Source organism: Pomacea canaliculata, linkage group LG2, assembly GCF_003073045.1.
Source record: "Pomacea canaliculata isolate SZHN2017 linkage group LG2, ASM307304v1, whole genome shotgun sequence".
Classification (NCBI taxonomy): Eukaryota; Metazoa; Mollusca; class Gastropoda; order Architaenioglossa; family Ampullariidae; genus Pomacea; species Pomacea canaliculata.
Genome location: NC_037591.1, coordinates 13589257 through 13608084, shown reverse-complemented (window position 1 = coordinate 13608084; position 18828 = coordinate 13589257). Strand labels below are relative to the sequence as shown.

Below are 18828 nucleotides of genomic sequence, written 5' to 3'. Positions count from 1 at the left end.
AATCACATCATTGAGATGTTACTTGGACGGTTGTGAAGAAGTGCTGATGCTGAAGTGTAAGCAAAAAACACAATTGTTTGTCCACAGGATGTCAATGTGTTTTAAATATTTTATAGGTACACTTTTCACTTTATAAACGTGTTTAAAGTGTTACATGATACATAACCTATTCCATTGCTTACACTTTAATATTTTTACAGTGATATGGGTTTGTTAGCATGGTGTGGGAAGCTTGTATCGGGCAATGGTCTAACAATAAACAACCTGACTCTTTCTTTGTTTCTGCCGAGCCAGACATGGTTATTTACTAATGGCAGATCCCAGACACATGAAATTGCAGAGTTAATCACGGAAACAACACCAACTAAAATACCAGTTATACGATGTGGGCTGTTACACCCCAAGAGAGTTGTACAGGCTGATGATGAAGATAAAAAGTCTGGATGATAAATTGTTATTAGTAATGATCAGAAAAATAAGGACTGATAGCACTGTGTACATGCAGACGACACTTTGAGTCTATTCGCCTGATCACTCTGTGTTCATTCAAATTTCCATTTACTTCACATTGTTCTACGACAAGGCAGAAAATTGTTAGTTTGTAGAAAACTGGGAATATTGTCTAAATAGTAGAAAACGGAATATTTTGTTGATTGTTCGTGGGAGACCCCTCAGATTTGAACACAAAGAAATAAAATGAATGTAAGCGGTAACATATGTTAGGAATGCTTGATGTAAGCAAACGTTCTCTGATGTCTTCATTCAGCAGTTATTTTCCTACTGAATAACTGGGCCATTTTCACTGACAAGAAACAGAAAAACCGATTAAAACACAATGAGAGCCGATTCTCTTTGCAGACACTTCATCACCAGCAGTCCTTTACAACCACCACAGTAACACCTCAGGGGTACTGCTCCCACCCTGTGTACGGAAACACAAAGCTAACAGAAAGTCCAATAGAACAGATTGCTGCATTGTAAGAAGCAACTGGTTCTGGAGACAGCTGTGGTCATGTCTATAGAAGACGAGGACTAACTCAGTATCCGCTGTACAGACCAAAGCAGAAAGAAAGGGCAATAGTTAGAATTACCATTTTGTATCTTAATAAAAAGCTCTTTGTATCATCTTTTCTAATGTTCACACTTAGTAACACATTAGTCAACAGCTGATCAAATAGTAAACACAGTGATTGATGGAAACAAAGAGTATATAACTGCTTGCTGGCTTCTTCAGGAATATCTCCAGCGTTGGAAGGATCTTGCTGTCTCTGGAAGGTAATAAAACAGCTTACATAAAAATGTAGGAGGATTTTGACAAAATAACCTATTTCCGTCTAATTATTGTCACATCCATTCGCGTATGTTAAATTTTTTGGTTTAAATAATATTCCTGTACCTATGCGTGACAAGATTTTTTGATGTAAATATTGTTAACTTCTTAGTTCCAAAATAATCGTAAATGTAAAAGATCGTAGGACGATTGTTTCCTTAGCTTTTAGAAAGAGATATATGGGTATTTTTCTAAAATCTTAACGAAGTTTCAGTCGCTGATACAACCCAACTCATGCTTCAGGTTCAAACCTGCATACAGATTGAGTATAAGATATAAAAACTATGGAACTACATCAGAATAACGGGTCTATTATCTTTGCTGGTGATTTTGCTTGGTAAAGTTTTTATCTCGATATATAATCCAAGATGTCTACAATTAAATGGATAATAAGAAAACGCCAGTATCATCAGAAACCATTAATATATCGAGTTTTTTTCTTTTCACGTTTCTCCCAAAGAAAAATCAGTCCAGAAAGTATCACAAGACTACCATGTACAAAGCTTTGTGTTTCAGGACAAGTGTGAAGATGTTTCACTTCGTGGTGTCAATGCTGCTGGTCTGTCTGCTGACCTTTGAGGTCACCGACGCTAAGAAAAACAAGAACAAGACGAGTTATCAAAAGCAGATTGACAACCTGAGAGATGAGTTCGAGGCCTTCAAGAACGAAACATCTGATGATGACAAGCCGTACTTTGGATGTAAGATCTCGCGCACATACGAGTATAGAATATAGCATTGTCAATAATGACACAAACAAACACAAAAATAAAGAAACAAGAAAAAGAAAAGACAAAAGGTAGAAGGTTGATGAGCTCACTAGTCAGTACAAGACTTCTGTAGGTTTGTGTGGTTTCGTCCACAGCATACGTTCAGCAGGGCGACTGGCTGCTGGCCTTCCGCCTTGTGGCCGGCAACAACCAGCCAGGCTACGACGCCTACATGGACGTCAACAGAAACGACGACGACCTGCTAGTTCGGGCCTTGACCCCGTGTTCGTGTCTCTCTATCAACGGCACGTGCAACCGACAGTACCGCGGATCAGTTCTCTCCCTGTGGACACAGCTGCCCATCCTTAAGGTTTTCACTATCTCCTCATCTCTTCCTCTTGTTCTGGTTTTTCATGTTTTTAACCTTTCATGGCTTTCTGTTGGCCTATCACAATGTTTGTCTGTCAACCTTAGTCTAGAGCAGCGGTTCTCAACCTGTGGGGCGCGACCCCCTGGGGGGTCGCGAAGTGCCTACAAGGGGTTCGCGAAGGTGGTCATTTTTTAAAAAAGTTTCTTATACTGGTATTAGTGAAATTAGTTTACATTGTGTAACCGAGTGGTGAGGGCGATCAAACTCCAAATCTCTTCTCCCTATTCAAGTACACTGTCTCGGCAATGCAGTGACTTCTCATTTCCAAAACTCAAAACACAATCCCCCTCTCAACAATTAAGCCTCCAATCTCCATCCTCTCACCTTTTGCCCTCTCTCTTCCCCAATCTCTCATCGCTGACTCCCCTCTCCCTCTCCAGTCACACCTCTCTTTTTTTTAAAAAACATCTAAAAGGCATTCAGGAAACGTCCATCATTCACACCCTTTCATTCGCACGTGCTCAGTCCTAGTACTCTATAGGTCCCTGACAGAAGGCCATGACCAGACAAGGGAAGGACACCACCATATTACAAACAACTGACAAGATGAATGCTTTCGTCCGAAACATTTCGTTGTGGACGCAGAAGATACTCCAAGAAAATATTTTTGATATGTTTCCGTGCTTGTGTAAGTGCAAGGCTGACAACTTGAATCTTGATCAGGTGAAGAAGGTAATTATTGCCCATCTAAACGGACTGCAAGAAAGGTTTCAGCATTATTTCGCTGAAATTGATGTGACTAAATACGATTGGATTCGTAATCCATTTCTGGCGGATCCTAGCACAAGCGGGTTGTCCACGCAAGAAGAAGAGCAGCTCATCGACCTTTCGAGTGACCGATCCCTGAAAATGGTCTTCCAAACAACACCAGTGCCAACATTCTGGATTAGCATCAACGGTGAATATCCTTTCTGAGAAAGCAATGAAAGTTCTGTTGCCATTTTCAACTTCGTATATGTGAGCAAGGATTTTGAGCATTGGCAGCACTGAAGTCTCAATACAGAAATCGTGTGACGCAGAGGCTGAGCTGCGAATAGCAGTGGGTACGAACATCGCACACAGGTTCGCTTCTCTATAGGCTCAACCTTCTCATTAATCAAAGTGAGTGTCCAAAAATAATATTTATTAGCACCGCAGAATTTGCTTTAGTAAAATTTCATTAACAGTTATACTTCTTGCAGATACGAACTTTGTTCTTCCGTTGTTGAATTGCATTGATTTCCTCGACGCGGCGTTCGAGGTTAGCTAAGGCTCCCCCCCCCCCCTGCTCTTCCACCGACCTAGCTGGCTAAGGGGGTCGCGGACGTACCGGTGTTCGTCAGGGGGGTCGTCACATGTAAAAGGTTGAGAACCGCTGGTCTAGAGTGATCTGACAATCTGATAGTGCTCAAGAAATAAAACTCATTTTTTCTTTGAGATCGGCATGTGTTCCTTAGCCCCTCTTGTTGGCATCTATGAGGATTAATCAGGATTTCCTCTTCACACTAAAATCTCACATTTTGGTAATTACAGAACAGACTTTATCATTATTACACAGTAGTCTATATCATTGTTAAAATGTTATCAATGATAAAGAGCATTAAGGTATCTCTCTCTCTCAGCTCATCTTGAACCTCAGCTTGTGATATAAAATGAGTTTATTGTTCTTATACATCAGCAGTATTTTATAATCGACATCATTGGCTGGTAGATGTGACGATACTTGTGGTGTTTGTAAGAAGTATTGTTGTCTGAGAGTCACTGTCATCATCCACAGGTGAAACTGTCTTTGTACGAGGGAGGGAAAGAGAAGGCGTTTGCTGTGTTCAATGGAGTGGGCACTACTTTCACCAGCTGGTTCACTAATGACAGACTGGAAAATTCCTCGTGGACCGACCTGAAGGCGTCAGCAAAAAACTTCTTTTCCATCACTGGGTGAACTGACTTGACACTTCTCGTGAAATCATTGTGAAGTCTCTTCCAAGTGTCTGTAATGGACATTATTTTTAACTCTCTACTCAAATCCTATTTTTCAAGTTAAGAAGTGTGTGACAATGAACATTCAAATGATATTTTTATATAATTTCTTAAATTTACCAGTTTTGAATGGATAGATTTTAAGAGACATTTTCAAATGTTCGTAAGTTGTTATTCGTTGATTTTTAATTTGCAGAGATGATGGACTGAAAAGACGATTGTTCATCAACAACGCCTACCCTGGGTGTGCTAACGACGTCGGATGGTTGGTTGTCAAGGATGTTGAGGACACGTGTACGTGGGGCAAGTCCACCTCCTTCCCTCTCATCCTGTACTCTGCGACAGGAAGTAAAGTGGTGTACCAGTCGACAGGTGAGACAACATCGCTACATTGTTTGCAGATTAATATTGTCGCTAGTCTCTTTTTAGTATTACGAAAGAACTTTTCTGTACATTTTATACGTTAACATCCATGTTAATGCTTTTGTTTTGTTTCTTCTGATACTCCAGGTTTCTTCCTCTTTACGTTCTTTATACTTTTTTGTCAGTTGCGCCAATGCAAGAAATGGAATGTAGTACATCAGTAATCTTCATCATCTATCTTTGACTTCTAGCAGCACTGACTGTAGATGTTAGATATTATTGAAGGTTTCGACAAAACTTTCTTAATGTTGATTTAACTAAAGCAGTAAAATGATTCTATCAAATGGTTGATGTAAAGTGAGGTATGATAAGTTCATGATGAGTGTCAGACAACTTACTCTAATTGTCTGTGTGTGTCTGACAGCCGTGTCTAAAGCCGACTCTCTGGCTGTGTGGGTCTCCTTCAAGGAACCAGAAACATTCGGCGAGTCCTGCTTCTAGAAAACTCGCATGTTCGCAATGTAAAACATAACACAAGTCCTGGCCATGATCCCGCATGATCTGATGATTCAAGCTGATGTTGTAGCCATTGATTCTTCTGAATAATTGTCACGTGACAGATACGTGTACTTCGTGGCTTCAGAAAATGAAAGGTTTCACCTTGTCACCATATTTCAGTTTGAGAAGTCAAAAGCTCAAATAAAAACTTGCAAGAACATTTGAACAACGACTTGGAGTGTTTCAATGATTTATGTCGTGGTGTGAGAGAAAGGTCCCCTAACCGTGTTTGAGGTAGCCATCTTTGTCATGCGCAATAATAATGTTTCAACTGGCATGCACTTCCAATCAGTGGGAAAATGTCTTAAACGTTTATGACAAACACCCCTGTCTTTGTTAACACATACTGTCACAGCATGGCTGGCCTACCCACACACACACCAGACTAATGCTCTTTCTTTCAACACACAACAGAACGATTGCCTGGAGCTGCCCACATGTTTATTTTGTTGTCGAGTGACTGAGGACTTTACAGATTACAACACAAATACTAATTAATAACAACTCTCCTCAACACCTCTTTCTGAAGGCGATAAACATCTAAGACTAAACATAATGTTTACATCCGGGTCACTAACCCTGATCAGTCTCAACTTAGTCCAATATCTCACAAAAAGTATAAAGATTACATTCCTCGCAGTCTGTTCTGTTCAGCAGCGAGGTTTCAGTTCTGTTATCTATCTGATGACCGCCTAGCAATCGTTGAGTACGTTACTCACAGCTCATCGTCCTCTTGGGTCATCGCTCTCTACCTGTCCAGCCAACTAGAATCCACTAACACAAACACACACACACACACGAAGGCCGTACACACTGGCCGTGTTACTGGCAGTTACCGTGGTCACAGGGGAGGTAGTCCGCGGTGACGTCACGGGGCTCCTAGCACGTGCTGCTGCGTGCTGAACCAAAATCACGTGGTTCACGGAATGGTCCTGAGAAGCGATTTTTCCTTGTCCAGAATGTCTCTAGTAAGTCTAGTTAAATCCGCCCATACTATTAAAACCTGTAACTCGAGTTTGCACTATACTACCATTCTAAACAATGTCCAATTCACACATCTTTCTCTCATGTTATTGTTTACAACTTTGAAACATACTTAAGTTCTAATAAAATTTCATAAGCAATAACAGAAAAAGATGTCATACGTCGTCTACGCGAGGTCAATCCAACAACGGACACTACCCTACTACTACACACTGATCTCAACTCGGGATGTTTACAACTCGTGACTCAGACATGTCTTCTTCTCTCGGTATCCCAAGCCTGAGTAAATTTGACTGCATATCCAGGAATACATGAAAAGGTGGACAGAGGGAAAGAATGGGTGATACAAAAAAATAGGTTGTGTTTTGTTTTTTAGCTATCATAAACAGAACATGCGGGTGTGTATATGTAAGGGAGAGTGTATATAAAGATAGGAATGTGTGTCAATATGTATGGATATACTTTAAATATCTTGAGACCCCTTAGAGTGTGACAGAATAAAATCTCGAATCTTGTGTAAGTAGCATGATGTTTGGAAAGAACGACAAGATCGTTGTGAAGATAGACAAAATCCTAAGAGAGCAACTTGTACATGTATGTAAGTGTGTTTGTGTAGACAGTACAGTAGAGGGATTCATTATCTATGGGAAGAGGTTCGTCGGTACAAACAAAGTATTTTCCTGCTGCGAGTGGTTGTGGTTCTTACAATGTTTGCAAGTCTATACAAACACATGTACAGGTAATTATATTTATATTTATATCTAATTATTGTGTTATTTAGCAGTGTACAACGTTTTCGTATTATTGTCTTTATTAATCAGTTTCTACTAGAAGTCGCTCAGCCATCACAAAATATGTTTTGTAGATAAAATATTTACACCTCTGTATTTTTCCTGCATTTTTCCTTCTCTCTCTCTCACCGTTTGTGTTTGTAGTGAATCGGTAGTAAGTGTGTGTAGGCGATGATGTGTGTGAGACAGAAAGAGAGAGGGAAAGAGAAGGAAGAAAGAAGCAGAGCTCAATGACATGATTCTCTCAGGCCAAAACATTCACCGAAGCATGTAACATTAAATATCTCAAACAACCGAAATCGTCACAGAAATGCCAATTATAGTTTTATTTATGCTTTACAAAGCTGAAATATCTTTTTAAAAGTGAGGATCTGTCAGTATGAATGTTTACAGACCCGCACCATGTACACTTGTTTTTGACCTCTTCTCCTGAGATGCATTGATGTAATACCCTCTTGAAATAAACCATCCGGTTTCCTTATTTTCTCACTTTCACACACTGCCTTTGAACGCTCGCTTGTATGTGTGTGTGTGTGAGAGAGAGAGAGAGAGAGAGAGAGAGAGAGATAAAGAGAGAGAGGAAGGGACAAAGGAGGCAATCCACCTTTCTTTTTCTCACATTTATTGCTGATACATATTGCCATTTCACGGATTTCTGAGACAAATTTCTTCTTCCTCAAGTCGCTGGACAACAGTTTTTTCTTTTTGATGGTCTGGTTAATTTGTTTGTTTACCTCTAGCCTTCTTTTTGGGTTACATAGTTTGTTTGTTGTTGCTGCTTTACTTTGTCTCGTGTAAGCCATGTTGCTGAGTAAGCACTACATCTTGTCAGTCCATGCTTTACACGATTGTCTTCTCCATGATGACTACTGTATGCACGTGGCGCTTAGATTCTCCACACCCGGGTATTGAATCCACACACCCACAGCGTCTGCTTGTTCAGCTAGTGCACAGACACAACAGAGACACAAATGTTTTTGGTATACAGTGTACATACATAAGATTTTCCCATGAAGAACTTATTACAATCACTTACATAACTTGTCAGTACAAAAGGGTATAGGCCTCTCTTTGTGATTGTATAAAACTGATTTGATCTCTTTAATTCATTTTATTTCATGATATTCATAAGGTTGATGACCAAAAAAACCAGCACTACAAAGACATCTTGAATCATTTCATCTCAGTGACACTATTGCTATCGGGATTTTACAGAATAGTTACTCTTATCTGCTAGAGCAAGAATCCTTAACAACGAAGAAACCAATTATTGGTCTTGTGACATCATCATGAATATTTTGATAAATTATTAAAATTCGTGGCCAAACATTGCTTCGTCACAAAAGCAGTTGCCTCCTCACCAGACTTGAACTGGACCATGGTGCTGGTGGGAGAGAAGATGATGAAGGGGAACTTGTTGTCGCGAGGATTTCCCCAATCACACTTGTCATACGACTCCTTCAACATCAGCCAGCCCGTGGCCGTGGCGCAGTCAGAACTATTGTTGCTGATGAACATTCTTCTGTTTCCCCTGGGGTCACTGTCAAAACACCGAATATTTTTAGCTGAGTCGCCAATGGATAAATACAGAAAAATAGATGAAGATGTCTACAAATATTACACAAAGCTCTGTTCTCTACTAAATACCTTTTTAAACACAAATACTCCTAATTAGCATAATTATGTTCCAAGTTCTCCCATTATTAAATATTTTCCCATACAACTCCCGAAGATTGTGTCTGTTGTTGGTCTCTTTCTGTGTTTGTTGACGATTGTAGAGGCTTACCTCGAGAACAGAAGGAATATTTTCACTCAGATTTGGAGAAATAGTACAGAGCATTGAGTTGTATCCAGACATTAGAAAAAAGCAAAGTTGAGTTCTTTAAGTTTCAAATAATATTCATACAGAAGTTACTGATCCATACAGACAGAGAGAAACAAGAACTATAGATGGTTAAGGACTGGAGACTAAAACAAGTCGAATTCTGCCTGATAATCACACCAACCTAAGAGTTTTCAAATCCCAGCTAAAATAATCTTTCTTTGCTGTTTTCAGGTCTGTCCAGGACGACTCCAGAAGTTTCTGTTCGTTGAACCAAGATAAATAAGAGGAATCCCTCCCGTCAAACACTGCATACTGCTTCTCCTCCCCATCCTTGTACACGGATAGCTTGACCTGATGAGGTAGAGAAAGACTCATAATTAAAACTGACTTCGTTAGTATTTACAGCCATCGTTAAATCAGTGTTATGCAAGCAGTTCATTAAATCAGTCTGGAGTAGTCAGGTTGTGAAGTCCGTCTTGTGTAAGTAGTTCAAGTCAGTCCTGTGTAAACAGATCGCTGTCAGTCTTGTATCATCAATCTTGTGGAAGCAGGTCGTCATAAGTTGTCTACCTGTTTATGTCGCGATTGATGTCCCTTTGAATTGTCAGATGTGTTTGCAGGACTGTCAGGTGAATCAAATAATCGTCTCAGAAGTATGGAGAAGGCAAAAGAATGTGCATTAAAATCCACAAAAAAATCAAGGTATATCGTTTTAGCAATCAAACAAAAGGATCCTGGTCAGATAGCACAGGCTAGAAACATTTATACGTTTTACAGACTGTCGTGCTCTTTCTAGCACCCTCTCTATCTCAAAAACAAAACAAAACAAAACAACAACAACAAAAACCCCAACAAACAAACACACACACACACACATGCAAACAAAACGCCTATTCGCTCTCTCATTCATTCACTCTCCGCCTCTCCCTCCAGATCCCCCATTCGGCCCCCATCCCTGCCACGTACTTGGGTGACCCCCAGTTGGACCCAGTACTTGAAGAGGCCGCTGCGGTAGTGACGGTTACATTTTCCGTTGGTGTAGCAACTGCACTTCATAAGGGCTCGCAGAAACGGATCGTCGTCGTTCCTGTAGGTGGCGACACCATACGTATTGTAGAAAGCCTCTACAGGATAGCCTTCCCCTCCGGAGTATACCTTGTAGGCGAGGACATAGCCATCTTCCAGAAAGTAACCTGTGAGGTCATACACGTTTATATCATGTTAAGGATGATTTTCAATTTCCTACCGCTTCCTGTTGTTCATCATCGTCGTCGTCGTCGTAGTCGTCGTCGTCATCGTCATCGTCAATCGTCAATCATCATCATCATCAGTTATACATTTCCTCCCCTACCTACTGATATCTATATATGTGAACATAAATTTTACCTGGTAGCATTTTTATGTCAGCTACGTGAGAATCTTCTACTTGTGGAAGCTGCCTAGTGCTTCATGTCATGTCGTCCATTTTGTGAAAAATGTGTATCCCCCCCCCCAAAAAAAACAAAAAAAAAAAAAAAAAAAATAAAGAACAAACAAACAAACAAACAAACAAACAAACTACCGTTCACAGAATGTTTCAGCTTTGTAATGAGACATTCGTACAGACGTATGTCCTATCAACAAGAGAAATGCATCTGTCACACGCATAGTTCATCTTGTTACCTCCTTGCTCAGTCTTATTGCAGTTTCTCTTGACATTCTCGATCTCCACCTTAATGTCCTCAATAGCTTTCGTCAGAGTCAGTATTTCTGTGCTGGTGGCGGCCTCGGTCTGAAGATCCAGGAGTCCCAGACTAACCCCCAACACCAAAACCTGAAGCAGCATCTTGGTCTGTACACGTGAAGACAGCGCAGTTTTTGTACACAGCTTACTTTTTCATCATCATCATCATCATCATCATCATCATCATCATCATCATCATCATCATCATCATCATCATCATCATCATCATCATCATCATCATCATCATCATCATCATCATTTTCTTTGTTAAGGAGGATTTGTAGGATGGTAAACTTTTCTGCTGGCGTGAGGTCATCTAACGATTTCAGGTGTCTATTTCTTCTATATATACAGACATATCCTACCTGAGCTTAGTAACACAAAATCGCCCATTAGAACACACTCAGGTATTGACAAAGTTTAAAAGAGATACTTCGTTCTTGCTTAGACAAGACAGGTAGTTACAATTTTTCTTTTTTCTTCTCTCTCTCTCTCGTTGTGAGATTTTTTTTCCTGTTCCAGTCTTCTTGACTGCCACGCTATCAGTTTATCGGTTTATTTACTCTGTTCGATTTCTATTGTTCTTCCTTCGTATATCATTATAAACATTCAGCCTTATTTTTCACATTATAATTATCATTTAATGTTACTATGTGTTCTTAAAATAGATAAGCAGTTGGAAGTTCGACAAAGAGACACATCTTTCAAGCTTACAGCATTCATAAGATTATTAAAATAAAATTTAAAAAAATAGTATGTGCGCGATGTATGTTGCCTCTGCCAAAAATAATAGATGGGGTAGCCATCGGCTATACAATAAACTTTATGAATCCACAAGGGCAATTACATTAGCCTAACACTTAAACTATAAAAATGATTTGCTGGAAGACATACCAAGCAGAGCAGACACTGAAGACAGTCGAGACACAATCTTGACACGTTGCCACAGGAAGCAGAAAGAACTTTATATCGTTCTTACCTTCACTAACCTCCTCACTCATATGGACCAATCCAGAGAGCAGACCCTGAACCTTCAACAAAATCGAATTCGTTTGCTCCTCCCTTCTGTGGAGGGAGTCACCCACTTTCATCATTTCTTTCCCAGCTGCTGTTACAAAGAGCATTAGAACCACTCCAAACATATTTCCTTTCGTCAAGTCTGTGCTGGTCACGCGCCAGCTCGTGGAATGTTTGTACTTACAGCAAATAAAGGTCTAGCAGGGGAAGAAATAGTTTTTTTTTTTTATTTCTTTGCTCATAGTAAGATACTCAAGTTCTGAGTGAGTACACATCCATATTTCAGATTCAAATATACAAACGTCACCGTGCAGAGAAAGGTGTCAACAACACTGACGTCATGATTGTACGTAGATTCATGTACTGTTCTGAACTCTCAACCAATGGGAGAACTGGGAACATTATGTTAATAAGGCGTGTCTCTGTACAGGCGTGACGTCACTACTTTAATTTTTGTTTTTGTTTTTTGTTTGTTTGTTTGTTTTTTGTTTGTTTGTTTTTTGGGTTTTTTTTTTGGCAACGTAACGTTTGTAGGCTGAAGTAAGGTGTGTGACCACCCAAAGTACTTTGCACCGAATTGACACACAGACACTAGAATAAAATATTCGGCCACTAAGCCTTTAAGTAGATTTCCCTTCTCCGAAGTAAGCTGCACAACCAACATCGCCAGTAAACAAAGGCGACTTATAATCTTCATGCATCGTGCCAAGTCGTCACCGCGTTCAACTGCTGTTCACAATAAAAGCCACGTTTTTCTTATGAGGCTTTATTGCACAGTCGATTTCCTCTGTCGATGTTCATTATGAAATGGTTCTGAGCCATGTCCTCGCATCTGTTGCCAGACAAAGCTTTTGCTTGCGTCTAGCGGCATGCTTACCTGTCCCTCCCACCCTCTGCATCACCATCACCAGGTGTGTCTGTGGGGGGAGACGGAGGGGACTGTGGGTGCTGGGTGTCACGCTTTCGCCTCTGACTGCATATCATAGATTTTTGAAAATAACTTTCTGACTGGTCTTGAACTAGACCACAACAAATCTTCAGCTGCTTATTCAGCATAAAACTCATCGCCAGATTCGTTAGTCCTGTCGTTATTATCGCTCCCTTACCTACGACTTTCAAAACCTCTATTTCTGGTCTTACAAAAAGCCTTTTCATATCTATTTAAATTGATAGTAAGTATGTAAAATGAGTTGTGTGTTTAAGTCTACTCCTAGAGCCTGGTTTATTAATAACCTGAAAGTGAACACATCATTAACAAGAAAAATAAATTCCCATAATGCCAGAGATAACACAACTAGTGTTTTCTACTTAGCCTAAGATTCATAACAGAAGACAATTCATGTTTTCTACTCAGCTTGTGACATTGAAAGAAGACAACTCGTATCTTGTAGTCAGTCCTCGACCTAACGCACTTTGTCTTTATTTCTCTCTTTTATTTCTTTCTTAAGTGTTTTATCTGTTTATTACAAAAGTGAAGCTGTTCATCACACATTGATATGAGTAACACTTTTTACTTGAACAAAATTTATCACAGTCAGTGATGCATAAATGCATTTGCGTATACTTAAAGAGTTTTCATAAGTTTAAAGAAATTTCAGAAATGTATCCAAAGGGGATGATATTTACAAAAAAGTAAAAATAATTCATCTACAGGTGAACGATATTTTGTGAGATGAGGGACAGTCAGTCCTATTATTTAACATTTCCGATTAGTTTTATTGCTGCTGCTCAATGTTTGTACAGTGATACCTCGGTTCTCGAACATAATTCGTTCCGGGAGGACGGTCGAGAACCAAATTGTTCGAGAACCGAAGCAATGAAACCCAAAGGAAATAATGGAAACTGGATTAATTCGTTCCAAGCCCCAGAAAATGCCTATTTACTGGCCTAATTTGTATATAATATGTAGAAAAACATGAGTCTCAACAAGAAATAAGAAATAAAAGTGTATTTATTAAAACAAACAAAAAATAAAATGTACTGTACAGTACAGTAAATTGTGTTTCATTTACTGTACCTGTACCAAACTTTATGGCAGGAGGGAATGAATGTGGAGGGAGGAGGGAAGGGGGATGGTTATTGTCACTGATGACGCAAGCAAGGCGCGCTGGGCCCAATGAACGCCATTCGGCTCAACTCGGCTCATCTCTGACGTTCGGATGTTCGAATTCCAAGACAAAATTTTCTCGAATTTCCTGGTCGAATACCGATTTGGTCGAAAGTCAAGGCGTTCGAGAACCGAGGTATCACTGTATATCATAATCGACGAAATGCTTCTGGACCATCGTTTCCTTTCTCTTCACTGCTGGTAGGTAAAGAGTGTCGACCACCTGGAAGTTTCACACCTGCGATCTTTTGATTCAGGCAGGTATGGCGTAGTTGTTAGCCTTTACTTCAGCAAGAGCAAAGATGTGAAAGTGGTCAAAAGAAAAAGAAAGACCTCTAGGTACATGGAATTATCAACGGTTTTATTTTATTTAAGCAGATTTTTATGATAAGCCAAATTCACTTAATGGCTTTGAAGAAAACTGTTAGGTGTGAAGTAAATTAAGTATAAATATAAAGATTATGTTTCGTCTTAGACAGAGGACCTGTCAGGAAAATTTCAAAACATTTCAGCAGCCATTTTGTTGAGAAAAAGATCTTGTCTGTTTTATCTTTGACCTTAGCTAAGTGAACATTTCTCAGTCAGACCAAGACTGTATAAAGGTAGACTGCTGTCTGCCGAGACCAACGTTTAGTCTCTTCCGTTGTTAGTCTCGGCGAGCCGTAACAAAGAATGTGAGTAAACCGGAAGCTATGTCGTCTAATGCCTCGTTTTAGCAGTTAATTGGAAAAAAAATCGTCTGCCAGCAGTCCAGGGATATTAGTTCGTGGTCAGACAGGAATGTAGGTTGTCATAAATGAGTTAGTTGCACAACCAACTGGGTTTACTCAGAGTATTGACTGTGAGTTTGGACTTCGTTTACTTGTCTTTAAGCTGTCAATGCTTATGTTCGCTTCAGAAACTTTGCTTGTACATGGATTGTAAATCACAACATACTGAACTGACGATTTAAATATTTGTAATCATCAATTTTTCTTCTGTTCGACTTCTTCCATCTCATTGATACGTATTTACAGTAGTATGAACGTATGTAGTTTGATTCGGTTAGCGCCTTTGTGAACATGTTAGTCTCAATATTAAACTGGGTGGTAAGAATATTGTAACCGTTCTTCTTTTCTCTCTTATCTCAAATTTTTAGACCCCAATTTTAATAATGGTTAAGCACACTCACTTCCCTCTTCATCCCCCTGAAAGAGGGATCTAATGTATGTGTGTTTGCGCGCGTGCATGTGTGTGTGTGTGGACCAGCTTGCCTTGTTCTTAAGTATTTATAATTAACGTACATTCATATTATCTACTTGACAAAACATTCACACTAAAACTCCTTTTTTGTACCCATATTTATTGCTGAAACACATTAACAAGTGCCGATACGGTCATCTACAATCTTTCTGGTTTGTTTCGCTTTCTTTTGCCATCAGTCGGAATTCTTCAAAATTTGATTGGCTGGTTTCAATGTCGCAGCAGTCTTCCCGAGATGCCGCTGTCTGTATATGAACTGTGAACCAAAATTGACTGGACAACCATCGCATCCTGTCAGACGATCTTTAGTTTTGGAAATGACTTCTACTGGACACAGGGGGCGTTGAGGTTCTCTACGTTGTCGACCTTAAGCCACAGCGCCAGTGAGTCCGCTTGTTCAGCTAGTGCACATGGACAGAAAAAAAAACCCCGTCGATTAGAAGTTACACAAAAGTAAACATAAACTTAAAGATGTTATTTACTTGAAACACACCCCTTCATTGTCTTATTTACAAACAAGGTATATGGTAGATCAAGGCATTAATATATATATAGCACCATTGCAAGTATCGCAAAATGAGGGAGGTGTATGTTGAGAACGTACACGGGACCACAGATAGCTTGACACTACGATTACTACAATTACTACAATTACTACAATTACTATTATTACTACAATTGACTTATCAAAGTAGGTGCCTCACCCTCAGACTCGTACCGGACCCAGGTCTTGGCTGGCGAGTACAGGATGATCGGATAGGAGCCATTTTGGGGGATGGCCCAAGAACACGCATCCTGGCCAAACTGGACCAACATCCATCCGCCAAGGGTGGAGCAATCACCGCTGACATGGTTGAAGAAATATTTTCTTCCGCTATAGTATTCCCTACAGAAGCAGTTCAGGACGAAATTATTGAAGGGTACTGGATCCAGCATTTCATGTATGAACAGGTATTTTTGATTGGATCAGTATTTTAGTAAGTGCTTTTATTAAAAAAAATTAGTTAATTTATCATCAGGGTTACGGCTACACGAGGGACATCAATAAAAATAGCCAGCATCACCTTTCAGACATAGAGATCATGGAGGTCTAATATACAAATACAGAAGGCAGAGGAAGAAAGAGACAAGAGATAGATGGACTGAGGAACAGATATACAAGCAAGAAAAACATGCGGAGCAACCCGTTTGCCCTGAAGCTTGGACTGACAATTACAATCAAACGACAAGAAAATTCATATACTTACACAATGCTAATCACACAAATTCTAAAGCTTACCCAGAAGTAAAATAGTCATGGGTTTCCGTTTTCAAGTCTACCCATGACGACTCCAGAACTTTCGACGCAACGAAGATATCAGGCCAATAAGGAGTGCCCTTCGCATTGAAGATAATAAACTGTTTCTCCTCTCCATTCTTGTACACGGAGAGCTTGGCCTTGTAGGAAGGAACAAAACTTGCATGACTATGGTCTCATTAACATTTGTGGCCATTGCTAGACCCGTGACGATCACCTTCAGCGTGTCATGTCCTGAGGACCACCTAATTATTGGCCACGTCCAGCGGTTCCATAGGACATTGAAATTATTCGTAGAATCGTGAAAAGTATCCAATAATCAGTCAGAAATAGACACAAGTGAATCAGATCTTTCAATAAAAGATTACTGTTGACTAAGAGAAAAAAAAAGTAGTGAAAGACTTGGGTCATCTACACTAATATTACCGGTAATATCTATTGTAGAAGAAGGAAATGGCATTGTTGAACCCGTCAAAATAATTCAATAAATTAAAAGTAATAAATAAATAGTATTTATGAGCAAAATGAGCAATAAAGCATTCCTCGCAGCAATAATATCTATGACATTAGGACTAGCAGCTGAGGGGACACAGGAGCAGTGAGTGAGTTGAGTGAGTTGAGTGAGTGAAGGTGTCCAAAGCATTGTCCCGCCCTTACAACTCAAAAACTTACTGTCGTGACTGGGATTGTATACAAAAAATCAAGAATGGAGCTTTTGTAGTGGCGGTTGCAAGGCCCTGCGCCAGTGTTGCAGGTGCACTGCCTCATGGATTGCAAATACGCCTGATCGCCATTGCTTTCCATCTCCCAGGGCCATTCAGCGAAGGGTCCTTTGCCAGCCACGATTCTGAACCCCAGAATATAGCCATCTTCTTGAATGAAACCTACATCACACAGACCAGCTGGTCAGATTGTCATCAGACATTTTTACAATTTTAGTTCGGCGAGATTCCGCTGGTCTCTTTAGACATGTCCTGTACACTTAGGATCAACTGAAACAGTTATGATCTTTATTGTTATTTATTTTCACCATTAGACATGAAATCAATTGAAATTCTATGCTAACCCTACGTGAAGTGTTTTACCTCCAAAGGGAGCATCCGAGCAGCGTCCTTGAGGCCGTTAATCTCCACCTGAAGGTCATCAACGGTTCTTACTAGCTGCTCAATGTCGGTGTCCGCCTTGACCCCAAAGGTCAGGAGTCCCAGACACACCATTGAGGCCACGGCGAGAAACATTCTCCTTGGTCTGCAAACGGGGACAACAGGGAACAAAGATGGCTTTCTGCTCCAGCCAGACCCAGCCATCTAAGCATGTTATAATGGATTAAAGTTTGCAAAATATTCTTGCAATATTACAAGGAATCTGTCGACGAGATCTTCTTAGTCTGTGAAAGGCTGTCTAGTTTTCCATTTACCTACTTAGATAGCCAGCAATAATCACTTCGTCTGTTTGCCATTTCTGCTTTGTGGTGAGTGTGTGGATGGGGTGGATTGGTGGGTGGGTGTGATTGTCCTCTCCTTTTTCAGCTTATAGCTGGCATAAAGACAACGAGATAAGAACTATATATATATATAATTTGATAATCAGACCGCTAAAGTAGTCCTAGGTGCAGTTATATTTAGTGTAATGAGATGCTTTATTAACACGTTTTACATAAACACCAGACATCATGTTAGTCATATACATTGTCTGTAACAGACGATACACATAGTTGGACATTGCCTGGCACTTACATAAACTTTATGATAGATGAAAAGATGTTATACGTACCAGGTAGACAAGGTATTTTATATGTGGCCAAGACAGGTTGATCAATCTCAACACTCGATGGCAAGAAGAAAGAGGACTTTAAACACTTCTTCCCTCTCGCTGGCCTGTCTCTTCTCTGAATGAAACCGTCGCAGGTCTGGGAGCAAACCCTGAATGTCAGGGCAGGAACGGAATAACAACAGCAGAGCAGTCCACCCCTGTCCTCCTGGTGCTCACAGCTTGTTTCATAATATTCCTCCAGCTGCCGTCGCTTGCAAACAATATCTTAATCACTCAAATCGAATTTTCGGTCACCGCATCATCGGGGCTGGTCTGGACCACAAGAGTTTAGCATACTTTCAACTGCCAGGTGGTGTAGGTGTGATCACTATTGCAAGCATCAGTTGCCAGCTGTAATCCCTGCCCCTTCTGAGGACATATTCAAGCGTGTCCCACCATGGACAACATTGCTGACTAATGGAAAGGATTTTTTTCTCGCTCGGTGTGTCACAGTCGATATCATCTGTGACTGATAAGTATTTCCAGGGCTTGAAATGCACGACCAGGCATCTTTTGTCACGAAAACCTCTTATTTTTTCTTTTCTGGCTCAGCAGTTCAATATGAAATAGAGATGAAATTGTTGTAGGTATGAGAAATGATGATGTCTGCCCAGAGATGCTGCACACTGAAAAAGAAATTAATAAATGAATGAAATGCACGGTGTCAGTAAGAGGTACCGGCG

At 40.1% G+C, this 18828-nt stretch overlaps 3 protein-coding genes across 3 annotated transcripts; 1 reads left to right on the top strand and 2 right to left on the bottom strand.

Annotated features, from left to right (window-relative positions):
• Positions 1 to 1244: 1244 nt before the first annotated feature.
• Positions 1245 to 5513, top strand: LOC112557385. Its single transcript, XM_025227199.1, has 6 exons — positions 1245 to 1275; positions 1841 to 2031; positions 2196 to 2410; positions 4227 to 4384; positions 4623 to 4798; positions 5214 to 5513. Exons 2-6 carry the CDS (start codon positions 1860 to 1862, stop codon positions 5288 to 5290), a joined length of 798 nt encoding a protein of 265 aa, XP_025082984.1. The 5' UTR covers positions 1245 to 1275; positions 1841 to 1859; the 3' UTR covers positions 5291 to 5513.
• Positions 5514 to 7727: 2214 nt separating this feature from the next.
• Positions 7728 to 11689, bottom strand: LOC112558387. The gene is made up of 6 exons (XM_025228861.1): positions 11565 to 11689; positions 10610 to 10778; positions 9914 to 10140; positions 9129 to 9298; positions 8484 to 8662; positions 7728 to 8065 (listed from the first exon to the last, which is right to left on the bottom strand). The coding sequence occupies exons 2-6, from the start codon at positions 10770 to 10772 to the stop codon at positions 7989 to 7991; spliced, it is 816 nt and encodes a 271-aa protein (XP_025084646.1). The 5' UTR covers positions 10773 to 10778; positions 11565 to 11689; the 3' UTR covers positions 7728 to 7988.
• Positions 11690 to 15121: 3432 nt separating this feature from the next.
• Positions 15122 to 18329, bottom strand: LOC112557224. The gene is made up of 6 exons (XM_025226958.1): positions 18107 to 18329; positions 17419 to 17581; positions 17006 to 17217; positions 16316 to 16473; positions 15741 to 15922; positions 15122 to 15437 (listed from the first exon to the last, which is right to left on the bottom strand). The coding sequence occupies exons 3-6, from the start codon at positions 17135 to 17137 to the stop codon at positions 15361 to 15363; spliced, it is 549 nt and encodes a 182-aa protein (XP_025082743.1). The 5' UTR covers positions 17138 to 17217; positions 17419 to 17581; positions 18107 to 18329; the 3' UTR covers positions 15122 to 15360.
• Positions 18330 to 18828: the final 499 nt, after the last annotated feature.

What these genes read in the sequence shown, in the direction of transcription:
- LOC112557385 (XM_025227199.1), top strand. Translation starts at nt 1,860, where the DNA reads ATGTTTCACTTCGTGGTGTCAATGCTGCTGGTCTGTCTGCTGACCTTT. An exon ending in CACAGCTGCCCATCCTTAAG is followed by an intron (nt 2,411 to 4,226) that starts GTTTTCACTATC and finishes CATCATCCACAG; the next exon opens with GTGAAACTGTCTTTGTACGA. An exon ending in AGTGGTGTACCAGTCGACAG is followed by an intron (nt 4,799 to 5,213) that starts GTGAGACAACAT and finishes TGTGTCTGACAG; the next exon opens with CCGTGTCTAAAGCCGACTCT.
- LOC112557224 (XM_025226958.1), bottom strand. Translation starts at nt 17,137, where the DNA reads ATGGAAAGCAATGGCGATCAGGCGTATTTGCAATCCATGAGGCAGTGC. An exon ending in ATACAATCCCAGTCACGACA is followed by an intron (nt 16,474 to 17,005) that starts GTAAGTTTTTGA and finishes CCTTCCTACAAG; the next exon opens with GCCAAGCTCTCCGTGTACAA. An exon ending in GGTCCGGTACGAGTCTGAGG is followed by an intron (nt 15,438 to 15,740) that starts GTGAGGCACCTA and finishes CATGTGCACTAG; the next exon opens with CTGAACAAGCGGACTCACTG.
- LOC112558387 (XM_025228861.1), bottom strand. Translation starts at nt 10,772, where the DNA reads ATGCTGCTTCAGGTTTTGGTGTTGGGGGTTAGTCTGGGACTCCTGGAT. An exon ending in CAATAAGACTGAGCAAGGAG is followed by an intron (nt 10,141 to 10,609) that starts GTAACAAGATGA and finishes ATGACCTCACAG; the next exon opens with GTTACTTTCTGGAAGATGGC. An exon ending in TCCAACTGGGGGTCACCCAA is followed by an intron (nt 9,299 to 9,913) that starts GTACGTGGCAGG and finishes CTACCTCATCAG; the next exon opens with GTCAAGCTATCCGTGTACAA.